General features: G+C 43.1%; 1 protein-coding gene across 8 annotated transcripts in view; it reads left to right on the top strand.

Annotated features, from left to right (window-relative positions):
• Positions 1 to 25,441, top strand: part of LOC310753831 (far upstream element-binding protein 3-like) — a 347,698-nt gene that overhangs the window by 197,772 nt on the left and 124,485 nt on the right. For all 8 annotated transcript variants that reach the window (XM_083595188.1, XM_083595185.1, XM_083595189.1 and 5 more), the window contains 2 exons: positions 3,396 to 3,498; positions 9,472 to 9,572. In XM_083595188.1, coding sequence (XP_083451314.1) covers positions 3,396 to 3,498; positions 9,472 to 9,572 — 204 coding nt within the window. The remainder of the gene's footprint in view (positions 1 to 3,395; positions 3,499 to 9,471; positions 9,573 to 25,441) is intronic.

Below are 25,441 nucleotides of genomic sequence, written 5' to 3'. Positions count from 1 at the left end.
CCGATCGTCTGACAGACTCGAGCCCCGCAGAGGTACAGGGGAAAGCGCCAAGGTGAGGCGCACCCCCTAAAATCCTTGAGAGAGTCCTCAGGGTGTCGAGAGGTCCAGCAGTCCACAAAACAGCTCTCCTGCGAACCTAAAACCCCTGTTCCGATAGGAACGGGGAGTGGGGAAGAACCAGTGATTGAGCCTGCAGATATGGCAGTATCGCAACTCCATGGGAGTGAAGCTTCAAACTCCTACTTGCAGCAGAGATCTTCCGAAAACTACATTTAAGACGACAGAAACATAAAGAAGATTAATTAATGGATCTAATTAGGCTGAATTCGGCGCTAGGCGGAGGAGTAAAAAGGAAGTCCATCCCTGTCTTCTGGGTAATTACCACCATGGAAACAACTTGCAAGTGAGAATGTTATTAATTTTATGTGACTCTATTAGATATACAGTATGTCTGCCGATGGGAAAGTTGGATTAAAAGCAACTGAAACCCATTCTTTACTACCTTTTATTGGATTTATAATGGAGAATTGTGGAGAGGACCGTGCACTAAAGTCGTAGGTGAATTCGAGCCCAGCAGAGAAAGCTTGAAACAATACTATTGAATTTTTTTTTAGTTTATTTTGCGACACACCCACACCCACCATAAAAATACATAAACAAAAATAAAATGAACCAAAAACAAAGAGATACAAATAAAACATGTGAGAGCCTGTGAGACATGTCAGTGAACAGAGAGACCAAGAGAGGCACCAACAGGCTTGTTACAACTGCTGCCCTCCCTGCAAGGGCCCTGGGAAACCATAGCTATGGACTTCCTCACTGATCCGCCTAAATCATAGCAGCAGACAGTGATCTGGGTAGTGGTAGATCCGTTCAAGATGGTGCACTTCGTGCCCTATAAGGGACTTCTGACAGCCCAAGAAACAGCTCAGCTCTTTGTAGATCATGTATTCAGGTTGCACAGACTCCCTCAACTGATAGTGTCTGTAGTAATGCTCCGGCCACTCGCCCCCTCCCTCTCCTGTCCTACCATCCAGCTGGATCAGGTTTAAAGGAACGGCGGCCGGCAGCACATACTTTTTACAGGACAGAACACATCAAAAAAGGGTAGTTGCTGCCACCACTCCCCTGTACCAGGGCACCAGAAGTCGTAACCCAAGGGAGAAGGTTATGCTTCCTATTTACCGGCTGCCCCACCCTGCAAGTCGCTTCCACAAAATGCAGGCAGAAATTCAACAAATGTAGTACGTGACGGATTGGTCAGGCGCTGGACTTAGGCTTTCCCTCAGAATGGCACACAAGACAGGAAAAGTTCTCTTTTTAAAATTTATTTTAAAAAACAAGATTAAACATACTTAAAGCAGGCACATCTCTTATACATTTCAAACAGGTAAAACAAAAACATTGTAGAATATGGCTACCTAGTATACTCACAATAAAAGAACAAAGGCAAAGTTAGAATGGTTTCAAAGTCCTTAGATGGCTCCGCATCTCCAAGGCAGGAAGAATCTCCACTACAAAGACTCGCATGTCAATGCAGCAAGACGACTGTCAGCAAGGTGGCAAGCTGACAGAAGGGCGGATTGCAGAGCGCGCTTTCTCAGTCCGTCCTTAGGATCTTTATTTCAAAACCTCACGTGGAAACAGAACTCAGACCCAATAAAAATTCTTGATTATGTTTAAATTCACCAATGGTCAGCTAGTTGGCTAATAATTTTAACTTGTGACAGCTGAGCTCGTTAGTTCCCAGGACTTTGGATCAAAGAGTTCCTCCCTTCCTCAGATACTCAGCAGATACACATTCCCAGAGTAATTAGGGTTGATAACAACACTGGGTGTGAATGAGTTAGGTACCAGGTGTCAGAAGACCACTAATCAACCTGGAGAAGTTCCTTCCTGAGATAAGCAACCTCACACATTTGGAGACTGGTAGTCTGCAGTTTTAAAGTAACAGAACACATTCCCCATAAATCCTAACGGCCTTTGGTCTTCCCATGATACTTTGCTTCTTACTTGACCAAAGTTTGGTCTACTGAAATTTCCTAACTTCACTACAGTGTCTGATAGGGGAACACAGTTTACCTTGCAGTTCTGGAAGAAGCTCATGCAGCTTCTCAAGGTGGAATGGGAATTCAGAAAGAAAGAATGCCACGATGCAGCAGTACCTATTTTGCTATGTGAACTATCTACAAGATGGTTGGGTTTCCAAGCTTCCCTTGCCGGAGTTCGCATACAACAATGCTGTCCATGCTTCTGTGCATCAGACTCCCTTCTTTGCCAGTTATGGATACCATCCTTGTGCCTTCCCAACCCCAACTGACACCCTGTCAGTGCCTGCAGCAAAAGACTTTGTAGAAGAACTTTCAGCAATACAGAGTTTGCTGAAAGAGCAATTGGACTGTGCCAAAGAGGCCTATAAGAGAACGACTGGTGTGCACTGGCAGCCTCGCACTGAGATTAAGGTGGGAGATCAGGTGTGGCTGTTGACACATGATTTGCCACAGAAGGGCAGGTGCAGGAAACTGGACCCACAGAGGGTGGACCCGTTTGAAGTTGTGGACCAGATCAACCCTGTGACTTTCAGGCTTCGATTGCCTGTATGCATGAAGATTCACCCCGTCTTCCACAGATCAGTCTTGTTGCCTGTTGTGCCTGCACACCCCAACCAGGCACCTAGACAAGCACCTCTACCTCCCACCATGGTAGAGGGAGAGGAAGAGTGTGAAGTAGAGCAAATTCTAGACTCCAGGATGCAAAGAAAGAAGTGGCAATCCCTGATTGTGTGGAAGGGGGTATGGACCTGGAGAAAGTTCATGGGAGTATGCAGAACATGCCCATGCATCAGACTTGCAAAGGGTGTTCCATACATGCCACCCCAACCAATTGAAACCACTGGGTTGGGAGGAGGAGAGCTCTGGAGAGGGGGGTGATGTCAGGGACTGGGAAGAGGAATGGTGGAGACCACCTTCCCAGCCTGACACTCCTGGAGGAGGAAGAGGAGGCAGTATAGATTTACAACAGTGGTTTGCAGGAGGTCACAGCTGAGAGGCAGATGAGGGGAAAAGGTGGGAAATAATGGGAGAGGAGGAGTAGGCAGAGCCGGAGCAGCAGCTGAATGACAAGTTGTCACTAGAAAGCATTTCAGACCCACCATCTCCTGGAACCCGGTGAGTCTTAAAAGTAGGAGAGCAAAGAGCTCAAAGTGGCATCTGTAGAGGAGATGATGATGATGACAAATGAGGAAGTGGGAGAGAAGGGGGTGGAGATTCACTTGGGACAATTCCATTATCCAAGAGGCTGGGTTCTATAGCCTCTCTCTGTAGAATTTGAAATAAAAAAAGGACTTTAAGAAACTTTTCCTTGTCCCTCTTACTGCTTTTCTCTCTTCCTGGTAGGTCTCTGTGCCGAGGTTTGCCGTGGGAATCGTCATAGGAAGAAATGGGGAAATGATAAAGAAGATCCAGAATGATGCTGGTGTTAGGATTCAGTTTAAACCAGGTTTGTAGGCTGTTATCAAAAACAACGGTCTGTCTGATTTTGAGTGTACAACTCTCAGCTGGCAACCACTTTTTCTCTCCATCCTAAGAAAGCTGTCTTATATAAACCTTTGGTATATTTAGCTCAATTAGTGTCTATACATTGACTGGCAACAGCTCCCCAGGGTTTCAGGCAGAGGGCATTCCCAGCCCGACCTGGAAATGCTGAGAATTGAACCTGGGACCTATGGCTTCCCCCCACTCGCTAAAAAGAAAGCAAGATTCTTTCTTTAAAATATTATTATTATTATTATTAATAATAATAATAATAATAAATGGTTTTAAGAAAATACAAAGGTTCAGGATAATAGTGCAATTCAGCTTACAAATCTTAGTAGTAGTAATTTATTTGTACCCCACCCATGTGATTGGGTTGCCCCAGCCCCTCTGGGTGGCTTCCAGCATATATAAAAACATAGTAAAACATCCAGTCTTCTGACCTGTGAACCTCAGTCTGTAGTGCAAAGTCCCCTTCAAATAGCGGGCTATGCGCTTCAGAGCTTTCCAATCCTGAACAGTATGATTGTTGGCATGTCTGCTAAGCAGGTTAGTGCTTACAGCTATGTCAGGTCTTGAACATCTAGCAATGAAATTCAGCTTGCCTAGAATGCATCTGTACAGTGTGGTGTCAGAAAATGCTTCAGCAGCACAATCTACCTGGTAACCTGTCACCATCGGTGTGTCTGCTGGGTTTACATCAACCAAATTCAACCTGGTTAATACATCAGCAATTTTCTGTGTTTCGCGTACCAGAAAATTACCTGCTTGGTCTTTCTCTACATGCAAAGAAAGATAGTTGGATACCTCACCAAGATCCTTCATGTCAAAGTGCTCCCTCAGTTGAGCTAGGGTGCTTTGGTACAAAGCCTGATTCTTCCAAAACAAAAGCAAATTATCAACAAAACATAAACAATACAGTTTGTTTTGCCCCTCTTTGACAAACACACAAGGATCAGCTTTGCTGTGGTGAAAACCTAGAGAAACCAATGTCTCAGTGAATTTTATGTTCCAACACCTGGCACTCTGCTTGAGATCAGATAGGGATTTCCGTAGTTTACAGACCATTCCCTTCTGTACCTCCACTCCATCAGGTGGAAGCATATACAGTTCCTCCCCCAAAAATCGCGTACAAAAAAGCTGTGTTCACATCATGATGAGAAACGTGTAGCTTCTCCTCTGCAGCAATCTTGAGCATTAGCCTAATGCTCTCATACTTGACGGTGGGTAGGTCTTGTAATCCTGTCCTGGTACCTGTGAAAAACCTCTGGTGACCAATCTGGCTTTGTGCCTGACAACCTTGCCAGTCTGGTCTGTCTTGGCCTTAAAGACCCATTTGATGCCAACTAGCCTCATTCCTTGGACTATTGGCACCATCTCCCAGGTTTGGTTCCTATTCAAGGAATCAACTTCAGCCTTCATGGCATTGAGCCATGGTTCAGCATCCTTCGAGTCTAAAGACTGGATCTATTGGAAGCTTGATGGTTCCCACACCTTCTCTGAGCTACTAAGAACAGCAGTTGCTGTTTTAGCAAACTCATCAGCAAATCTCTTTGGAGGTTTGCCTTTCGTGGCCCTTTCAGATCTGTGTACTAGACGCAAGTCTTCTGCACTCATTTCCTCTTTTTTAGGAGAAAAGTGGCCAATGGTGAACAGTGGTTCTTCCAGTTCAGTGTCAGACGCATCAGATGGTCTGAGTGAGGCCTTTGCGCTCTTGTAGTCTGCTGTGTCATCACTGTCGCTGACATCAGCAGTAGCGCCACCCACTGAGCTGGAATCCAAACTCTGATCATCATCCTCAGCTTCCTCTGCTTCCTCATCATCTTCATCCTCTTGTGAGTGACTATGGAAAATTCCCACATTCCCCCCCCCCCCACTTAGGATTGTACTCAACACTCTTTGTGAACCTAACAGACTTTGAGTCAGTCATGAATACCCTGTGTGCACCATTTTCGTACCCCATGAACAAACCATGTGCCCCACGCTTCCCAAGCTTGCTGCTCTGTGGGGTGTGTACCCACATGTCAGAACCAAAGATTCTCATGTGCTTGACGTAAGGTTTCTTACCAAACATCTTCTCATAGGGAGTACAACCAATAGGTGATGACAGTCTCCTGTTATAGGAATAAACAAAAGTATTCAAAGACTCCGCCCAATATTTCTCAGGGAGATTGGCATCATGCAACAAGGTTTTTAGGCCTTGCAGCAAAGTTTGGCTTGCCCGCTTGCAAAGTCCATTCCCCACGGAGATCTGGGACCTGAGAGGTCATGCTGGATTCCCTTCTCAGTCAGGAAAGCTTCAAACTTCTGAGAAGTGAATTCGCTGCCTCGATCAGAAAATAAACAACCAATGCATTTATTGTGAGCACTTTCCAACCAAACACAGAACGCCTTGAACCTAAGAAACACTTCTGACTTCTGCTTGAGCATAAACACATGAATGTACCTAGAAAAAGAATCAATTAAAATCATGAAGTACCTTGCTGCACCCAAAGAGGGCGCAAGTGGACCAACCAGGTCTGCGTGGACTAGCTGATAGGATTTGGTAGCCTGTCAGGTAGACACTTTGCCTTTGGGAGCAACCTTCACTTTGTTTTCTGCACAAGAGACACATTTGTGAAACTTACAGGGCTTTGTGGTTAAACCCTGAACCATCCCAGGCATCTTGGCCAGTGCCTGCCATGACATGTGACCAAATTTTCTGTGCTGTTTGTGAATACAACCTGAATGAAGAACTTTGTTAGTTGTGCAACAGAAGATTCAACATTAGACACATCAACAGCTTTGTCATCATAAGTTATCAGGAACAAGCCATCTACAAACTTAGCATGCAAAATGTCCTCTTTGCCCTTCTTGATGATGCAAATGCCCTTCTTGAAGGAGATCTCAAAGTCTTGCTCAGTCAGCTGTGGGACGCTGAGCAAATTGTCTGCAGAATCTGGAACAAAAAGTACTTTGCTGATGGTGGTATGCAGACTTGCCAGTTTCACTGTCCCGACTCCTGCAATTATCAAAGTCTTACCATCAGCCTGTTGAATTTCCCCATCCTGAGGCGTAAAGGAAATAAACAGGTGTTGATTTCCACAGACGTGCCTCGTTGCTCCAGAATTGACAATAAATCTGCCTTTGGAGAAGCAGTGCCAGCAAACAAAGCCTTGTTTTTCACCGGCTTGGGATTCCCACCCCCCTTCTGCTTCTGGCCATCTGGAGGCTTTTTATTTTGTTTCCCTCCAGCCTTTGGGCAATGACGCTGAATGCGACCTTGGTTTCCACAGTTCCAGCACTTCACAGCTGCCAATGCCTTGGCTCCCCCTGGAGGCTGGAATGCTATCCCACACTGCTCCCCCTGAAGCACATAAGCTGGTTCAGCTGCATTCCTCCTATCATATTCGTTTTGCAAGGTTGCCAAAACTTTTGTAGCAGTGAGGTCCTGCGCAGGAAGAGTTGCCAGCTGGCTTGCCACAGCATGATAGCTCTCATCCAGGGAGTCCAGGATAAGGATTGCAAACAGAGACTCGGGCATATTAAAACCTCTCTGAGTCAATTCCTGTCTGAGATGCTGCAAATGCAAAACGTGGGCTCTAAGGTCTTTCTCTGGCCCCAAACGCTTCTTGTGCAGCTTTCTGAAGTAAAGCAAAACAGACCCAGTCTCTTGACAGAGATGACAGGCCTGAAGCCCTTCCCACATCTCACGCAAGCTGGTCTTGCCAACCAGGGTAATGAACTCTCCAGGAGCTACTGAGAGCAAAATTATTCCCATGGCTCTTGAATCTTGTGCCACCCACGCACCCGTCAGAGGCGCTGGGGGGGGGGGGTCCTCAGAAACAGTGTGCCACACACCAAGCCTTCTCATCTGGCCTTCACAGTACCTTGCCCAGGTCTGATAATTGTGGCCATTAAGCTTTGGGCACGGAACCCCATCTGAGGCTTGTAAAAGCTCCATTCCAGCTCTTTACTTCAGCCATGAGGCTCCTTATCTCTGGCAGGTCGTAAATTAAGAGGCCTGCTTCTCTCCGGCCTAATTACTTGGCTCGGACTTCAAAGACTCTCTGCCGCGGCACAGAAAAGCCTCGCTTTTCTCCATATACCTCTGTCGCTGCCAGGATCTCGCAGGCATCAGCAGCCTTACTCTCCTGTAAGTGCTGTGAATCTGGGCCCAAAACCCTGTTGTTGGGATACTGCTAGGGAGTATCAAGCAGGCCCCCGGCTGGCTCCAGATGATCACTGGTCTCCCATGGAACAGCATGGCGATACATTACAATGTTGAAAACCTGACATTGTCCAGCAGTATTTGCAGTATAATAGTGATCAAACTATTAAATTGGAGACACATTTTTTTCTGTTTATTATTTTTGTTGCACTTTCCAGGGTATAATATGCTTTTCAACACATATTTATGGTAATTGAATTTTACTGTTAGGTGTCGCATGCTTGAATGACACTTTTAAGGATATGTATAGTTAGGTTTATGGAAACTGAGTGACTACTTGGAACTGTCTCCTTCCTCCTCTTCCTCCTAGCAGAATGTTCAAACACTGTTGCTGGTACACCACCTTGAGCTCCTTGGAAGATGGAAGGTGGTATATAAATGTAAGAAACAAAACAAATAAAGGACTTCTGTTTCTGCAATGGGGCTTTCTTCCCCTACTTCACAAGCACCTGAAATTGACGTGGGGAGGCGGCGGGATTGGAGTACCCACAACCTGTAGGACACCGTAAATCAATCCAAAGAAGCAGGGGCTTTAATTAAAGAATGTGTGTTGCATTTTAAAATAAAAGTATTAAATTACATAGTACAATAAAAACATTAATACAATTACAAAATAAGTGGCTAGTGCTTAGTGGGGCATTCCAGAGACTTTGCACTTGTTGTCAGAACATTGGAATACAGAAATGAATATTTTGCTTTCTGAACAATTGGGTGTGCTTTTCCTGAGAGAGGAGATTCTAGCTTAGAATATGCCTGGGGCAAGGGCAGACAAAGAGGTATATTTCAAGGTACTGGTTTAATTTTTTCTCCAGTGCCAGTTTGCATAGCCTTGAATTCGTCCTGTGGCTGTCCAGAAATGGTTGGGCAGCCCTTTTCATTGGAAGAATTTGCCCTTTAGAGTTTCTTGTTGCCACCATTAAGATACTGCTTCCTCAGCTGTAGTCCTAGAGGCTTGTTGCTGCTGTTTTAATATTATTTTGATTTATTTTGTTTCTTTGTTAACAAAAAAAAAATTGCAAACATAAACATAAAAAGAAAACAAAGATTAAAAAATGTAAACAATAAAGCCTCACAGCCTGGAAGGACTAACTAATTAATTTATACCCCACCCATCTGGCTGGGTTTCCCCAGACACTCTGGGTGGCTCCCAACATAATAATAATAATAATAATAATAATAATAATAATAATAATAATAAGCGATAAAAAATAAAACATTAAAAACTTCCCTAATTAGGGCTGCCTTCAGATACCTTCTACAAGTCAGATAGTTGTTTATTTCCTTGACATCTGATGGGAGGGCGTTCCACAGATTTAGCACCACCAACGAGAAGGCCCTCTGCCTGATTCACTGTAACCTCACATCCCGCAGGGAGGGAACCACCAGAAGGCCCTTGGAGTGTCTGGGCTGAATGATGGGGGTGGAGACGCTCCCTCCAAAAGTGCAAAGATACTTAATTAGTAAACTATTAACACATACAAAGATTCCCTTTACAAATATTAAAGAGTTATACAAAATTAAAGTATTTTCTATCTATGAGTTCCATCATTATTGAGAATAAGGGTTCTATATACTCTTAAATGATCTATATATTTGCATATACTGATGACGCTAAGTGATCATGTGCTTTGTTATTTTTTTCCCTTTTCATATGAGAGGTTTATACCTCCTGCCTTTCCCCCTCTGTGTTTGTATTTAATTTAGGGTCTGTCTCCTCTTGTTCCACAGATGATGGGATTAGTCCTGAAAGAGTCGCGCAGGTCGTTGGCCTTCCAGATCGGTGTCAGCACGCAGCCCAATTCATCAATGAGCTCATTCTCACAGTGCAGGTGGGTGGGGCAACCTCCATCCAGACTGTATAAAAACATGGGGAACTGCCTTGAGTTTCCAGGGGAACGGAATTAAGTCTTACAGACCTCTCTGCACATAACCCTTTAAGATTGTGGCACATAGATGGTAAATATATAAAGACTGTGCTAGCTGTTCTCTGTCTTCTACATAGCTGTGTTGGGAATAGGGGTGGGCAAATCTTCCAATTTCTTTTCTCATTTTTCCAGTCTTCAGCTCATTAGTTTCGATCTTTTTAATGTCCCGATTATAAAATTCTTACTCCAAGGGTCAGGCCAATTCTCTTTGTCTAAAAAGATAACAGTGGTGTGAGGTTTGGGGGCAGCCGTTTCAGAGTGGTCAAATCATTCTCGCTCCTCTGCATGCCACTGCTTTGGAGACAGACAACCGCCTCAAGCACCCACTGGATTTCCATGATAAACATGGCAGTCTTGACAGATAGTACAGCCAGCCCCCTCTCTTGTCAAAGCTGCCTTTTAGTTCCATTTGATTAATTGCTTAGCAATTTTGCATCCAGCTGTGGGGGATGCCTCTGCTCAGGTGCTCCTGCCCTCTCCCCCACACCCACCTGTGGTCAGGTGGAAGAATGGAAGCTCTCCTGTTTTTGCCAATTATTTTTTATTAAGTTTCAAATATTTTTAACAATTTACTGTATTTTTCGCTCTATAAGACGCACCAGACCATAAGACGCAGCTAGTTTTTGGAGGAGGAAAACAAGAAAAAAAAATATTCTGAATCCCAGAAGCCAGAACAGCAAGAGGGATCGCTGCGCAGCGAAAGCAGCAATCCCTCTTGCTGTTCTGGCTTCTGGGATAGCTGCGCAGCCTACATTCGCTCCATAAGATACACACACATTTCCCCTTACTTTTTAGGAGGGAAAAAGTGAGTCTTATAGAGCAAAAAATATGGTAACTTCAAATTCCATACAAATTAAAAAGAACTTTTATAAGTTGAGTTCCAATCTTTCTTCCCTGGTGTTTCCATTCTCGCCCTTTCTTGCTGCATTATATAGCATACTTTTATCTATTTTTCCTTCAATACAATTAATTATTCAGTTAATTTCCCCTTATTTCAATTCATTATCCATCCACTGCTATTTTGGATCTTGCTCACGCTTCCGTTAACTTTAGTATTTTCCAGATAGTCCAAAGAAGGCGCCAATCTTCTTTAATTTATTTTCAATATTTTATTTTCAATATTTTAATCACTTAATTATACTGTATTGGTTGTCATGTTCACGCAAGTCACTGATTTTAAAAAGGCTCAGTCATGATTGATCCTTTTCCATCCTTTCTTCATTCTACATTTGTGAGATTATGGCTGCTGTTGTTAAATATGACAGTATTTGATCCCCTTCTTCAAAACATTCATCCTCTATTGTCCTTGTAAGAAAAGCTTCTGAATTTCTGGGAATAAACACCTCAATCTACCTCTTAAATCCTTTCCTGAAGTCCTTTAACTTTTCCATACAGCGACTCCCACTCCATCCATTTTGATAGTTCAGCTTTAAAATCCACAAATTAAGCCAAATTGTATCTGAGTCAGCATTGTTATGCAGATCATCATCCGCTGATTCAGTCAGATTCAACCATCTCTTGTTTACTCTTAGCCATATTCCCACAGCATAGCAGTCTGTTGTTGGCACATTTCCAAACTTACTCTTCTCCCACAGAGTGCTTTACTTTTACCATGATAAAGTCAAATACAGTTGTAATAGAAATTTTTAATATAGTTATCTTTATATTTTTATTTGACCTATAGTTAGATATTGACTCCGGATCTCCTCCCTGTTTAGGTATTAATGTTACGTAGGCTTCCTTCCATGAGTCTGGAATCTTTCCTTTATTAAGAATGTTGTTCATTACTTCAACCAGTAGGGCTGTTAGGATTTCCTCCATTTTTTTATAGAATTCTGCTGGGAGACCATCTGAGCCAGGTGTTTTCCCTAATTTAATTTTCTTGATTGCGTCCCTAATTTCTAATGTTATCGAAGAGTCTAGCATTTGTATTTTTTATTTATTTATCTCTGGGATTTTCTGTTGGTGTTGGTAGTTGTCTACTTCTTTTGCATCTTTGTCTTTTTTATATACCGTATTTTTCACTCTATTGGACGCACCGGACCATAGGACGCACCAGACCATAGGAGGGGGAGAACAGGAAAAAAAAATTTTTTCCCTTCTTCTCCCCCTCTGAAACAAGGTGCGTTCTGTGCGTTCGAGGTGCATTCACCCGAAGCCTCCGGAGCCCAGCAGGAGTTCCCGCTGGGCTCTGGAGGCTTTGGGTTCCTTTCGACCTGCTCTTTGGGGCTGGCAGGGGGGGAGCTGCTTTCCCCCACTGCCAGCCCCAAAGACCAGGTCGGGGAACAGCGGGAAGGCGGTGCTCCGCCTCCCCGCTGTCCCCCGAGCTTGTGGGGCTAGCGGTGGGGAGAAGCGCTGCTTTCCCCACCGCCAGCCTCCAAACCAGGTCGGGTTTGGAGGCTGCTATCCGCAAGCCTTGGGAGCCCAGCGGGAACTCCCACCCGGCTCCCAAGGCTTGCAGATATCTGCCGTAAGCCCGGGGCGCGCTGCGCAGCGCGCCCCTGGCTTCGGGATTCAGGCTGCTATCCGCAAGCCTTCGGAGCATGGCATGCACTCCGAAGGCTTGCGGATAGCTTCCTGAAGCCTAGAGAGCGAGAGGGGTCGGTGCGCACCGACCCCTCTCGCTCTCCAGGCTTCAGCGAAAGCCTGCATTCGCTCCATAGGACGCACACACATTTCCCCTTCATTTCCCCCCTTCATTCCTATAGAGCAAACAATACGGTAAATTTTCATAATATTTTTTTAAAAATTGTATTATTACTTTTGGATCATCTATAATTTTCTCTTCTATTTTTATTCTGTTTATTTGTCTTTGATTTTGCCTCTTTTTCAATTGCCACGCCAGATATCTTCCGGGTTTGTTGGCAAACTCAAAATTATTTTGTTTCCACATTTTCACATTCCACTCTATTTCCTGTTCTATTTTGGACATATATTCTGTCCGTAATAACTTAATCTCTTTTTTGATTGTATCATTATTTGGTTGTTTGATTTGCTGTTTTTCTTTTTTCCTTATTTTTTCCATTAATTCTATTTTTTCCTTTTCGCTTTCCTTTTTTATTCTTGCACCTTGTTGTATAAAGTATCCCCTGATCACTGCTTTATGTTTTTGTTCAATTCACAGTATTCTTCCAATGCATTTTTAGCTCCCTTTAATATTTTTTCCTTTTTCAGTAATGATTCATTCAATTTCCATCTATGTATTCCTGATTTCCAGTCTGGTTGTAGTTTTAACAGAACTGGATTGTGATCTGAGATTATTTTTGGTAAAATCTGTGATTCTTCAATCTTTCTAAGCAAATCTAACGAAACCCAGATGGCATCTATCCTACTAGCTGTTTTATTTGGTTCAGAGAAGTACGTGTATTCTCTCTCAAATCTATGTTTGTATCTCCATGAGTCCTGTAGATCTAGAATTTCTATCATCTTTGCAAATGTAGAAGGTAATTTTCCATGTCCTTTACTTCCTTTTGATCTATCTATCTGTGGATCTGTTGCTCCATTAAGATCTTCAAGCAGTATTATTTTATCTTTTACGTATTCCAACAGCTTTTTTTCTAGTTTCTTATAAAATACTGTTGTTGTTTTTCCATTCGGCGCATATATCCCTACTATTATGATGTTTTCTCCTTGACTTTTAATCTTTACAATCACTATTCTCCTTTTGGGGTCAGAAAATAAAAACTCTGGCTCTAACACAGGTCTGACATAAATCACTACTCTTTTTTTTACTTTATCTGCAGCAATGAATTCTTTTCCTAATTTGGGGTTGATTAATACTCTTCTATGTTCGTTTGTGACATGTTTCCTGCAAACAAGTAACATAATTCATTTGTTTAGTCAGAATATGTGCTATTTTCTTTTTTTATCATTTAAATCCATTAACATTCCAAGACAAAAAAATTAAGTTCATCTTTATTCGTTAAAATGTGTTATAACACGAAGTTTATTTACAATTTTTATTTTTGGCAATTCAATATGTTGTTTCTGTGAGGTATTTACTCACTCTCTGAACCGTGATCTGAATTTGTGTTTTTTGGATTCTTTGGGCTGGACTCTTTTTCTGTAAGGTGTATATCGCCCCCTAATTCATTTTTATATGTTCTATAAAAATTTTCTGCATCTTCCACTGTTTCCAATCTTCTTTTCCCTTTAAAGTTGAAGGAGATTCCTTCCAGAAACTCCCATTTAAAAAATATTGATTTCATTTTTAGGGCTCTTGTCAGGAATTGGTATTTCTCTCTCTTTTTCAGCAAACAAGGGGGATCCCTTTCAAAATTATAATTTCCTCTCCTCCAATTTTGAACAGTTTTTTTTCCTTCTTTGCAGTAGTATCCTGTTCCTTAGTATATTTGATGTAAACATAATTAGACAGTCCCCTGGCCATTTATTCATCTTTGCTTTCCTAGAATTTACTCTAAATATACTTTCTGTACTTTCTGCAATTTCATTTTCTTTTATTTCTAACCAGTTGGCTAATTATTTTATAATAGTGTTTTGCACATTCTCTTCCAAATTCTCTGGGACACCACGTATCCTCAGAGTTCTTTCTTTAGTTTGCATTTGAAGGATGGATAGTGCATCCCATGTTGCTTCCTGAGTGACTTTAAAGTCATCATTTTCCTTTTAAACCTTATCCCATTCTTTTTTACTTTCTCTTAGATCTTTGGATGATTTCTTAGAAAATTCTTCTAAATGTTGTGTTTTTGCTTTAAGTCCCTGAACAGTTTTTGTTAGCTCTTTCTTTTCCTCTGCAAATTCCTTTACTTGTCCTTTTAGTTCCATAATTGATTTAGTGTTCTCATCTCCCCCCCCCATGTTGTCTAATTTGTCATCTAATCCTTTCACTTTGCTATTCATTTCCTACTTAAGGTCATTAAATTCTTTCTTGATTTCCCCTTTATCGTTCTTCAAACTTAATATAAGATCTCTCAGATCCATTTCTTGTTCGAGTCCAGAATTCTTTCTGCCTTGCTGATTGTAAATAGGACCAATATTATATTTTTTGTTTGATGACATGGGGTCTTCTTATTTTTTCTTTGGCTCTTGTAGGGTTTTGAATTTAAATTTGATTGATTGGTTATCTATTTTTCTTCTAGATGAGGTATTTTGCCCCAGATGACAATTAATATATGAAGTTACAAATTTACACAACCAATTTCCTCTTCCCCACCAAGTTTTTTACACAACACATCAAAATGTCAATTAACACATAAAAATGCAGAACTACAAGTCAGCCTCCTCACTCCCATCCACTATTCTCCCTGAATTATTGGTTAAATCTATTAATCTGAAAAATAATTCCAAATTCTTTATATACCAATTCTTATCATCGTTTGGGTTCAAGTGCAGGTTTAATATAAAATGCTATGCCACGTCTGTTTGTATTGCCTGCTGAAATGAAATCCATCCCTACTTTTTTATTGATCAGAATTCTTTGGGGTTTTTTTGCTACATGTGTTTCCTGAAGGCAAATTATATCTAAGTTCTGTTTGAGAATTACATGTTCAATCCTATTTCTTTTTACCTTGTTACTCAGCCCTTTCACATTCCAATTTAGGAGTTTAAGATTTGCCATTGTCAATTTTGCCCCTTCTCTGAGTTCAAAGTCTCTTCCATGTACTTCCAGAAACTCATGGGTCTGACTCTCAGTTACCAATCTATATCTCTTCTTTCTGTAAGTAAAGGAAACTCCTGGGAATTCCCATTTGTATTTTATGTCCACTTTTCTAAGGGTTGTTGTCAGGGTCCTATGCTTCTGTCTCCTAATTCTTAATTTAAAAGGAATTTCCCTAAATACCATATTTTTCACCCTATAGGACGCACTTTTTCCCCTCCAAAAATGAAGGGGAAATGTGTGTGCATCCTATGGGGCGAATGCAGGCTTTCGGTGAAGCCTGGAGAGCGAGAGGGGTCGGTGCACACCGACCCCTCTCACTCTCCAGGCTTCGCGGACCTCTCCGCAAGCAGCGGGAGCACTCCCGCTGCTTGCGGAGAGTTGCCTGCATGCTGAAGCCTGCGCGCGCTGAGGTCAGCGCGTCCAGGCTTCGCGGACCTCTCCGCAAGCAGCGGGAGCGCTCCCGCTGCTTGCGGAGAGTTGCCTGCACGCTGAAGCCTGCACACGCTGAGGTCAGCGCGTCCAGGCTTCACGGACCTCTCCGCAAGCAGCGGGAGCGCTCCCGCTGCTTGCGGAGAGTTGCCTGCATGCTGAAGCCTGAGCGCGCTGAGCTCAGCGCGTCCAGGCTTCGCGGACCTCTCAGCAAGCAGCGGGAGCCAGCGCTGGGCTCCCACGGCTTGCAGAGAGCTGCCTGTTTGGGGGCTGGGGTCGGGGGAAGCTCGGGCGGGCCTCCCCCGCCCCAGCCCCACGCCTGGGGGGAAAAATATTTTTTTCCCCTTTATTTCCCCCCAAAAAAACTAGGTGCGCCTTATGGGACGGTGCGTCCTATAGGGCAAAAAATACGGTATGTCAACCTGCAGACCGTCTTCATATTTTTTTTGAAGGATTGCATCCTTCACTCTTTTTGTGACAAATGTCACCAAGACGTCTGCAGGCTGTTTTCTTTCTCTGGATGCTCTTGTCCTAGCTATGTAAGCATTTTCAATTAATTCATCCATCCCAGCTTGCCCTTCCCCTATCCAGTCAGTCAGAATTTTGCTTAAGCATGTGGCCAAGCCTTGCTCTTTTTCAGAATCCAGCAATCCCCTTATTCGAACCGTATTAGCATTCTGTCGTAATTGAAGAAGAATCTGTTCTTCCAGCTCATTTTGTCTATTAGAGAGACCTCCTATAGCCCCTGCCACAGCACCTTGTTCTGCCTTAAGATCCTCCACCTCCCCAGCGGACTTTTCCAATTTCTGAATTTTGGATTCTAAGGAATTCACTTTTTCATCTAATTTATCAAATTTCTGAGAGAGTACCTCAGTACTATTTTCTATGTCCGCTTTTACTTCCCTGGTTAATCTTTCCATTGATTGGTCCATTCCCCTTTTAAATTCTGCAAAATGTAGTGCCATGAGTTCTGAGAAATCTACCTTAGTCATTTTTCATATTCCTCTTGAGCAGAGGCCCTTATTTTTGCTTCTGCTGTTTTCTATCTTGTTACGACTAGTGGTTCCTGCTTACTCTTTTCCGCCATGGCTATTATAAAAACAGTTACTTCAGTCCCCCTGACTTCAAGGTCATAGCTGTTAGCTCTTATCTCTTTCCCATTGGTAAGCTCAGGGTAGGAAAATTCCACTTCTGAGCCCACCAGTTACACACTTCTCTATACCACACAGCAACCTAATACCATACCAAACAATATACAAATAAATCTGTGACTTTTGTAAATAGAGGTTGAAGAAAATAAAAAGTAACTGCAAACATTAAAAAGTAAAAAGAGTGAAACAATATGTTACAGTCACTTAGGAAGGTATAGTTACTTCAAGTTGATTAATGGGAAGTTCTCAATGTGGGTAAGCACAGAATGTTTTTCCTTGGGTTCCAGATTTCTATGTAAAATTGTTTTCCACTTATAATCCAATTATAATCCAAACATCTTTGATATATTTTATAATCCAGAAACGACCATAAAAGAATGGCAGTTGTAATTCATATATTCTTATAATCCCGAGTGGCAAGGTCAGATATTCAGTATTCCAAATGCTGTGCCCTGGTCTTCATCAGATGTCAGATGTCACTATGGAAATGCTGCCTTCCGAATTAAACTCCCGCTATTCCAGGCACTCTGCCTCCCTGAGGTTAACCCCCCCCCAAGTTTGACAGAGTGTTCTCCTGCCAAACTTCGGTTGCAAAAGTGAAGTTCCGGGGTTCTTTAAACTTGTAGCAGTTAAAGTTGCCAGGTCTTTGTGTTTTTAATCCAACACAGAGCTTGCCTGCTGGTTGCCTGCTCACTCATCCATCCATTAACAGGATGCCTCAGTCCAAGTTAAAAAAAGAGAGAGAGAGAGAAAGGGAAGTCTTTAAACACTTGTAAAAGTGCAACTTAAAATGTTAAGAGTACTCTGAGGGCTGTTTAAAAAAACAACAACTCTCCTCTCCCATTCACAAATCCCTGCTTGCAGAGCCTGCCAGTCAGAAAACGGAAGTTGACTTCCTGTTTAGATTCCATCTTCGCCAAATTGAAGTCCAATTACAAAAGAAAGAAAAAAGAAAAACCAAAGGATTTTAAGCTTGGAAAATCTGCTGCTTTCGGTAGCAGCTGGTAACTGCAGCTATTGGGTGCGCTGGAGCCGTGAGTGGACTCAAGCTGCTTCCTGCCCCCCACTTGCCACCAAAAACAGTGATGGGTTTGCCAAGAGGTTGCGGCGAGTTTTTCCATGCTCTGCTGGTCCCCTCGAGACCCCACTCTTCTGTGGGAGTTTTTTAGGGGGTTGCCTAGCCCTGGCACAATCTCCTCTAGCCCAAAACAGCTCGAACCAGTCGTTTCTTTAAGCAGACGACACGGAACGCGCCACCATTCTGCTCCACAGCAGACTGGAAGACCCAGATATTCTATAATATCAATTATGTTCCTTATATTATCCTTCATCTGACATCCTGGTAGAAAGCCAGCCTGATCATGATGAATTATGGCTGTTAAGACACCCTTCATTCAATTGGCCAAAATATTGACAAATAATTTATAGTTGTTATTTAATAAAGAAATTGGTCTATAAATTTTAACTAAAAGTCCATATCTTGTTTTGGGATCAGAGTAATATAGGCCTCCTTCCAGGTGTCGGGTACTTTACCTGATTTTAAAATCCCATTCATTACTTTTTTTAATGGTTGTACCAGAAAATCCTGCAACTTTTTATAATACTTTGCTGAAAATCCATTCGGCCCTGGCGATTTACCTATCTTAGCTTGCTTAATTGCCTCTTGCACCTCAAGCATCATGGGTACAGGGATTGGGGCCACATACGGCATCCTTCGGGGGTCGAGATGCCAGCTGGCTAGCCCCCAGCTGGATCATGCCCTTCCAGCCGTGACGATCCCCCAATCTCTGGTGCGACGTAAATCAGCGACTCAGACTTCAAAAGCCTGAGCATTTTATATTATATTAAAATATAATATTAGCAGAGCATACTGTGCAAACAGAACAGGTGAGAGGCTTGTGGAAACATACTAACAGCTAAAGCTTTATTAAGCATAAATCATGACAAAGAAAACATGTCATCTTCCTTTCTTCTCAGAGAGACAGAGAAAAGCAAAAGCTATACACACTACGGAAGTTCCCAGCCAGCTGTGCTGGAACGTAAACAGACACGTGACACGTAACAATCCCATGTCTGCTCCTTAAGGTGGAATGGAATTTTCCAACATCCTCCGCCTTTCCATGTAACCTATGGCGCAGTATTTCAACCCAACTGCAACCGCTGTACATATACCTTAAGTTGTTCCCTGTTAACAACTTTAGACAACAGATCAGCAGGAATTTCATTTCCTGGCATGTAGGACACCTGAATGAATCCTTTCCGAACACACTCCCTTGCACAATGTAACTTTATTTGCAAGTACTTGGTTCTTTGCCTGCAACTCTCTGAAGCTAGCAAACCCAAACAGGACCTGCTGTCTTGATAAACCTGTATAGGACATTTCACATTAACCCTGATGTCCTGAAACAGTTGCAGCAACCATTCACAATCCATAAGTGAATGACACTGCATTGAGTTCAGCTTCACAAGAACTTAGGTTCACTGTTGTCTGCTTCTTGCACAGCCAGTCAAACTGACACTGGTTGTACATGTAGCACACCCCAGAAGTGCTTGTGCCATCTGTGGTGTCACTTCCAAAAATTGCATCTGCAAAAATCTCAAGACCTCCAGACTTTTGACTAGTGAATCTCAGTCTGTAGTGCATAGTACCTTTCAGGTAACGAGCTATGCACTTGAGAGCTTTCCAATCCTGAACAGTAGGATTGTTAGCGTGTCTGCTAAGAAGATTAGTGCTCACAGCTATATCAGGTCTTGAACATCTGGCAATGAAATTCAGCTTGCTTATAATGCATCTGTACAATGTAGTGTCAGAAAATGCTTCACCAGTATCATCTACCTGGAAACCTGTTACCATTGGTGTGTCCACAGGATTCGCACCAACCAAATTCAGCCTGGTTAACACATCAGCAATTTTCTGAGATTGGTGTACCATAAAATCAACTGCCTGGTTTTTCTCTACTTCCAGAGAAAGATAGTTGGATACCTCACCAAGATCCTTCATGTCAAAGTGCTCTCACAGCTGAACTAGGGTGCTTTGGTACAAAGCCTGATGCTTCCAAAAGAAAAGAAGATCCACCAACAAAGCATACACAATACAGTTTGTTTTGCCCCACCTCTTTGACAAACACACATGGGTCTGCTTTGCCCTGGTGAAAACCTAGAGAAAGCAATGTCTCTGTTAGTTTTGGCACTCTGTTTGAGACCATATAGGGATTTCTGTAGCTTACAGACCATTCCCTTCTGTACCTGCACTCCATCTGGTGGAAGCATATAAATCTCCTCCCCCAGAACCCCATACAAAAAAGCTGTGTTCACGTTGTGATGCAATCTTTTTTTTAAAAATAATATTTATTGAAGTTTCCAAAAATTTACAAAAATAAAAGAAAATAAAACAAAAAATACAAAATACAGAAAACTAAAAACAATTAAAAACAGATCAATTTTTCCATGTCTTATCTTTCATTTGCTTGTTTCCTTGACCTCCTCACACCTCCCTTTTTTGTGTTCTAGTTCAGTTAGTTAATTCAGCAAATCCTTTCCATCTTTGTTTTTATCTTAATAATTTATCTTAATATATTGTAACTTTACATTCTCACCTGTTAACAATCCATTTTTACATACTCCTCTGTAACATTACTGCTAAAACCACATAACTTCATTCCAGCATCCTTCTAACATTCCTTAATTTTACAATGTTTCTGTAGATAGTCTTTAAATTTCTTCCAACCTTCTTCTACCGACTCTTCTCCCTGGTCTCGGATTCTGCCAGTCATTTCCGCCAGTTCCATGTAATCCATCACCTTCATCTGCCATTCTTCCCGGGTGGGTAAATCTTGTGTCTTCCAATACTTTGCGATGAGTATTCTTGCTGCTGCTGTAGCATACATAAAGAAAATTCTATCCTCCTTTAACACCGATTGGCCGACCATGCCCAGGAGAAAGGCCTCTGGTTTCTTAAAAAAGGTATATTTAAATACCTTTTTCATTTCGTTATAGATCATCTCCCAGAAAGCCTTAATCCTTGGGCATGTCCACCAAAGGTGAAAGAATGTACCTTCAGTCTCTTTACATTTCCAGCATTTATTATCAGGCAAATGATATATTTTTGCAAGCTTGACTGGTGTCATGTACCACCTGTATATCATTTTCATAATATTCTCTCTTAAGGCATTACATGCCGTAAACTTCATACCTGTGGTCCATAACTGTTCCCAGTCAGCCAACATAATGTTGTGTCCAACATCTTGTGCCCATTTGATCATAGCAGATTTCACTGTTTCATCCTGAGTATTCCATTTCAGCAGCAGATTATACATCCTTGACAGGGTCTTAGTTTTGGGATCTAACAGTTCTGTTTCCAATTTTGATTTTTCCACCTGGAAGCCAATTTTCTTGTCCAAATTGTATGCCTCCATTATTTGATAATAATGAAGCCAATCTCACACTTTGTTTTTTAGTTTTTCAAAGCTCTGCAATTTTAATTTGTCTCCCTCTTGTTCCAAAATTTCCCAATATTTCGGCCATTTGGCCTCCATATTGAGCTTTTTCTGAGCCTTCGCTTCCATCGGTGACAACCACCTTGGGGTTTTATTTTCAAGTAGGTCCTTATATCTTGTCCAGACATTAAACAATGCTTTCCTACGTTGTGATGCAATCTTGAGCATAAGCCTAATGCTCTCATACTTGACAGTGGGTGAGTAGGTCTTGTGGTAGTCCTGTCCTGGTACCTGTGAAAAACCTCTTGCAACCAATCTGGCTTTGTGTCTTACTACCTTGCCATTCTGATCAGTCTTGGCCTTAAAGACCCATTTGCTGTCAACCAGCTTCAACCCTTCTACTATTGGAACCAGTTCCCAGGTCTCATTCCTTTCTAAGGAATCAAGTTCAGCCTTCATGGCTTTTAGCTATGGCTCTGCATCCTTTGAGGTTAACTCCTGGACCTTTTGGAAGCTTGAAGGTTCCCATACCTTCTCTGAGCTACTAACAACAGCTGTTGCTGTTTTAGCAAACTCATCAGCATACCTCTTTGGAGATTTGCCCTTTGTGCCCCTTTCAGATCTGCGTACTAGACGCAAGTCTTCAGCACTCATCTCCTCTTTCTTAGGAGAATGGTGGCCAGTGGTGAACAGTGGTTCTTCCAATTCAGTGTCAGACCCATCAGATGGTCTGAGTGAGGCCTTCGCGCTCTTGAAGTCTGCTGTGTCACTGCCACTGTCAGCAGCACTAGCACCTCCCACTGAACTGGAATCTGAACCCTGATCATCATCCTCATCTTCCTCTGCTTCCTCAGCAACTGGGTGACTCTGGAAAATCCCTACATTGTACTGAACACTCCTGGTAAACCGTACCGTCTTTGTGTAAGTCATTAGCACTCTGTATGCACCCATTATGTACCCCACAAATATGCCATGCACACCACGCTTCCCGAGCTTGCTGCTCTGTGGAGTATGGACCCACATGTCAGAACCAAAAATTATCATGTGCTTGACGTATGGCTTCTTTCCAAACATCTTTTCATAGGGAGTACAGCCTATTGGTGCAGAATACCTGCGATTATAAGAATAAACAAAACATTTCAGAGATTCAGCCCAATACTCTTCAGGAAGATTGGCATCATGCAACAAGGTTTTAAGGCCTTGTAGCAAAGTTTGATTTTCCCTTTCACAAAGTCCATTCTGCCAAGGAGATCTTGGACTTGTGAGGTCATGCTGAATCCCCTTCTCAGTCAGAAAAGCCTCAAACTGCTGAGTAGTGAATTCCCCTCCATCATCAGTAAACACTGCAGTTGCTTCCCATGGACATTTTGCAACCAAGCATAGAATTCCTTGAACCTAGGAAATGCTTCTGATTTCTGCTTGAGCATGAACACATGAATGTACCTGGAAAAAGCATCAATCAATAGCATTAAGTACTTTGCCCCACCTAGAAAGGGTTCAAGCGGACAAACAAGGTCTGTGTGGACAATCTGGTAGGGTTTAGATGCCTGCCTGCCAGAAACCTTGCCCTTTGGTGCAACCCATACCTTTGCTCTGGACATGACTTACACTTCATGAAAACCTGCAGGGTTTATTGGTCAGGCCTTGAACCATCTCTGGCATCTTGATCAGTGCTTGCCATCCCAAATGACCGAACCACCTGTGGTGGGAATATATGCAATTTAAATGGAGAATTTTGTTAGTATTCATAACACAAGATTCATAGAATCATAGAATCATAGAGTTGGAAGAGACCACAAGGGTCATCGAGTCCAACCCCCTGCCACATTGACACCAACATAAGTTATCAAGAAAAAACCATTTACATAATCTGCCTGTAAAATGTCTTTGTTGTTCTTCCTTATGAAGCAAACTCCCTTCTTGAAGGAAATGTCAAAGTCTTGCACTGTCAGCTGAGCAAGTTATCAGTGGAATCAGGAACGAACAGCACTTTGCTGATTGTAGTACTCAGGCTCTGGAGCTTGACCGTCCCTTCGCCAGCAACCTGTAACAATTTACCATCCACTTGGTGAATCGAACCCTCCTGTCGCATGAAGGAAACAAATAAATGCCGATTTCGGCATACGTGGCGAGTCGCTCCCGAGTCGACAACAAAGTGACCCTTGGCCTTTGGGGTAGCAGTGTGTGCAATCAAGGCTTTATTCTGCACTGTGGTCTTCTTGCCCCCCTTCTTCCTGCTGCCTGTAGAATCGCTGCTTTGTTTACCTTTCGCTTTTGGATGCTGTTTACAGTCCCTGCGTAGGTGATCTTGGTTCCCACAGGAAAAGCATCTCACAGCTGCCAACACTCTAGCGCCCTCTGGTGCCTGCATCACTGTCTGGGATGACTTAACAACACCTTTGATGCAGTTAAATCCTGCGCTGGCAACGCTGCCAACTGGCTAGCAATGGCACTGTAACTTTCGTCCAAGGAGTCCAGAATAAGGACAAAAAACAAGGCCTCTGGAATGTTAAAGCCTCTATGCACAAGCTCTTGTCTGAGAGATTTTAACTCCAGGACATGTGCCCTTAAATCCCCTCCAGGCTTGAGCTTCATCCTGTGCAATTTTCTGAAGTAGAGCAGCACAGATCCAGCCTCTTCTCTCAGATGAGATGTGCAGTCGTCTTGCCAGCCAGCGTTATCAGTTCCTCCTGAGAGAGAGACAGGAGAATTAAGCCCATGGCCTTAGAATCAGCAGCAGACCATTCTGCTGTCAACGGTGCAGGGGCAGCATCTTGAACCGTGTGCCACACTGCAGCCCTCCTCAACAAGGCTTCACAATAGCCAGCCCAGGTCTGATAATTCTCCCTATGAAGCTTGGGACACTGGGTGCTTCCCAGTGCATCCTGTAAAGGATCCATTTTCCTGCTCTTTGCTTCAGCCAGGAAAACAGTCAATTGTAGTCCTCTTTATCTGACAGCTTGTAAATCAGACTGCCTGTTTTTTTTTCCAATTTTTCAATTTTTCCAGAAAAAAATGGCTCTGTGCAAAATGGAAAAAAACCAGGTCCGCCCCCCCCCCCATTTTCCCATTTTTTCCCAGGCCTTCCCATCTCTAGTCGTTATGTTTTTGCGGTCCTGAGCCGTTTAAGGCTTTATATGTCAAAACCAGCTTTGAATTGGGCCCGGAAACTAATTGGTAGCCAGTGCAGTCGGACCAGGATCGGTGTAATATGCTCAAACCTTCTTGCTCCGGTGAGCAACCTGGCCGCTGAATTCTGCACCAGCTGAAGTTTCCGAAACGTCTTGAGAGGCAGCCCTACGTATAACGCATTGCAGTAATCTAACCTTGAGGTTACCAGAGCACAGACAACACTAGTTAGGCTATCCCTGTCCAGATAGTGTTGTAGCTGGGCCACCAGCTGATGGAAGGCACTCCAGGCCACTGAGGCCACCTGAGCCTCGAGCGACAGCAAAGGATCCAGGAGTACCCCCAAGCTACGAACCTGCTCCTTCAGGGGAAGTGTAACTCCATCAAGAGCAGGCGACCTCCCACCTATGCAGTCTAGGGAACCACCCACTAACAATGCCTCAGTCTTATCTGGATTGAGCTTCAGTCTGTTGGCTCTCATCCCGTCCATTACTGAGGCAAGACACTGGTCCAGCACTGCCTCACCTGCAGATGTAAAGGAGAAATAGAGCTGAGTGCCGTCAGCATACTGCTGACAATGTTCTCCGAACCTCCAGATAACCCCACCCAGCGGTTTTGTGTAGATGTTAAACAACATGAGGGATAGGATTGAGCCCTGTGGAACCCCACATTGAAGGTTCCATGGGGCTGAAAAGCATTCCCTAAGTAACACACCCTGGGAACAACCATCCAAGTAGGACTGGAACCACTGGAAAGCAGTGCCGCCCACCCCTAGTTTGGAGAGTCGCTCCAGAAGGATACCATGGTCGATGGTATCGAAAGCTGCTGAGAGGTTGGCCTAATGCAGCGAGCAGCCACAGATGCTCAACTAACTGATTTTGTTGGCTCAGATCACCAGACTGCCCTCTGCTTTTCCCTGCCCCCCATCCTTTTGCATTGAGTTTTGGTTGTTGGTCATATCTAGGACCATAAGAGAGGTCAAGCATATCTCAACTCACCACCCGCTTT

Source organism: Podarcis filfolensis, assembly GCF_964270895.1.
Source record: "Podarcis filfolensis genome assembly, chromosome: W".
Classification (NCBI taxonomy): domain Eukaryota; kingdom Metazoa; phylum Chordata; class Lepidosauria; order Squamata; family Lacertidae; genus Podarcis; species Podarcis filfolensis.
This window is presented reverse-complemented; position numbering and strand designations above follow the sequence as displayed.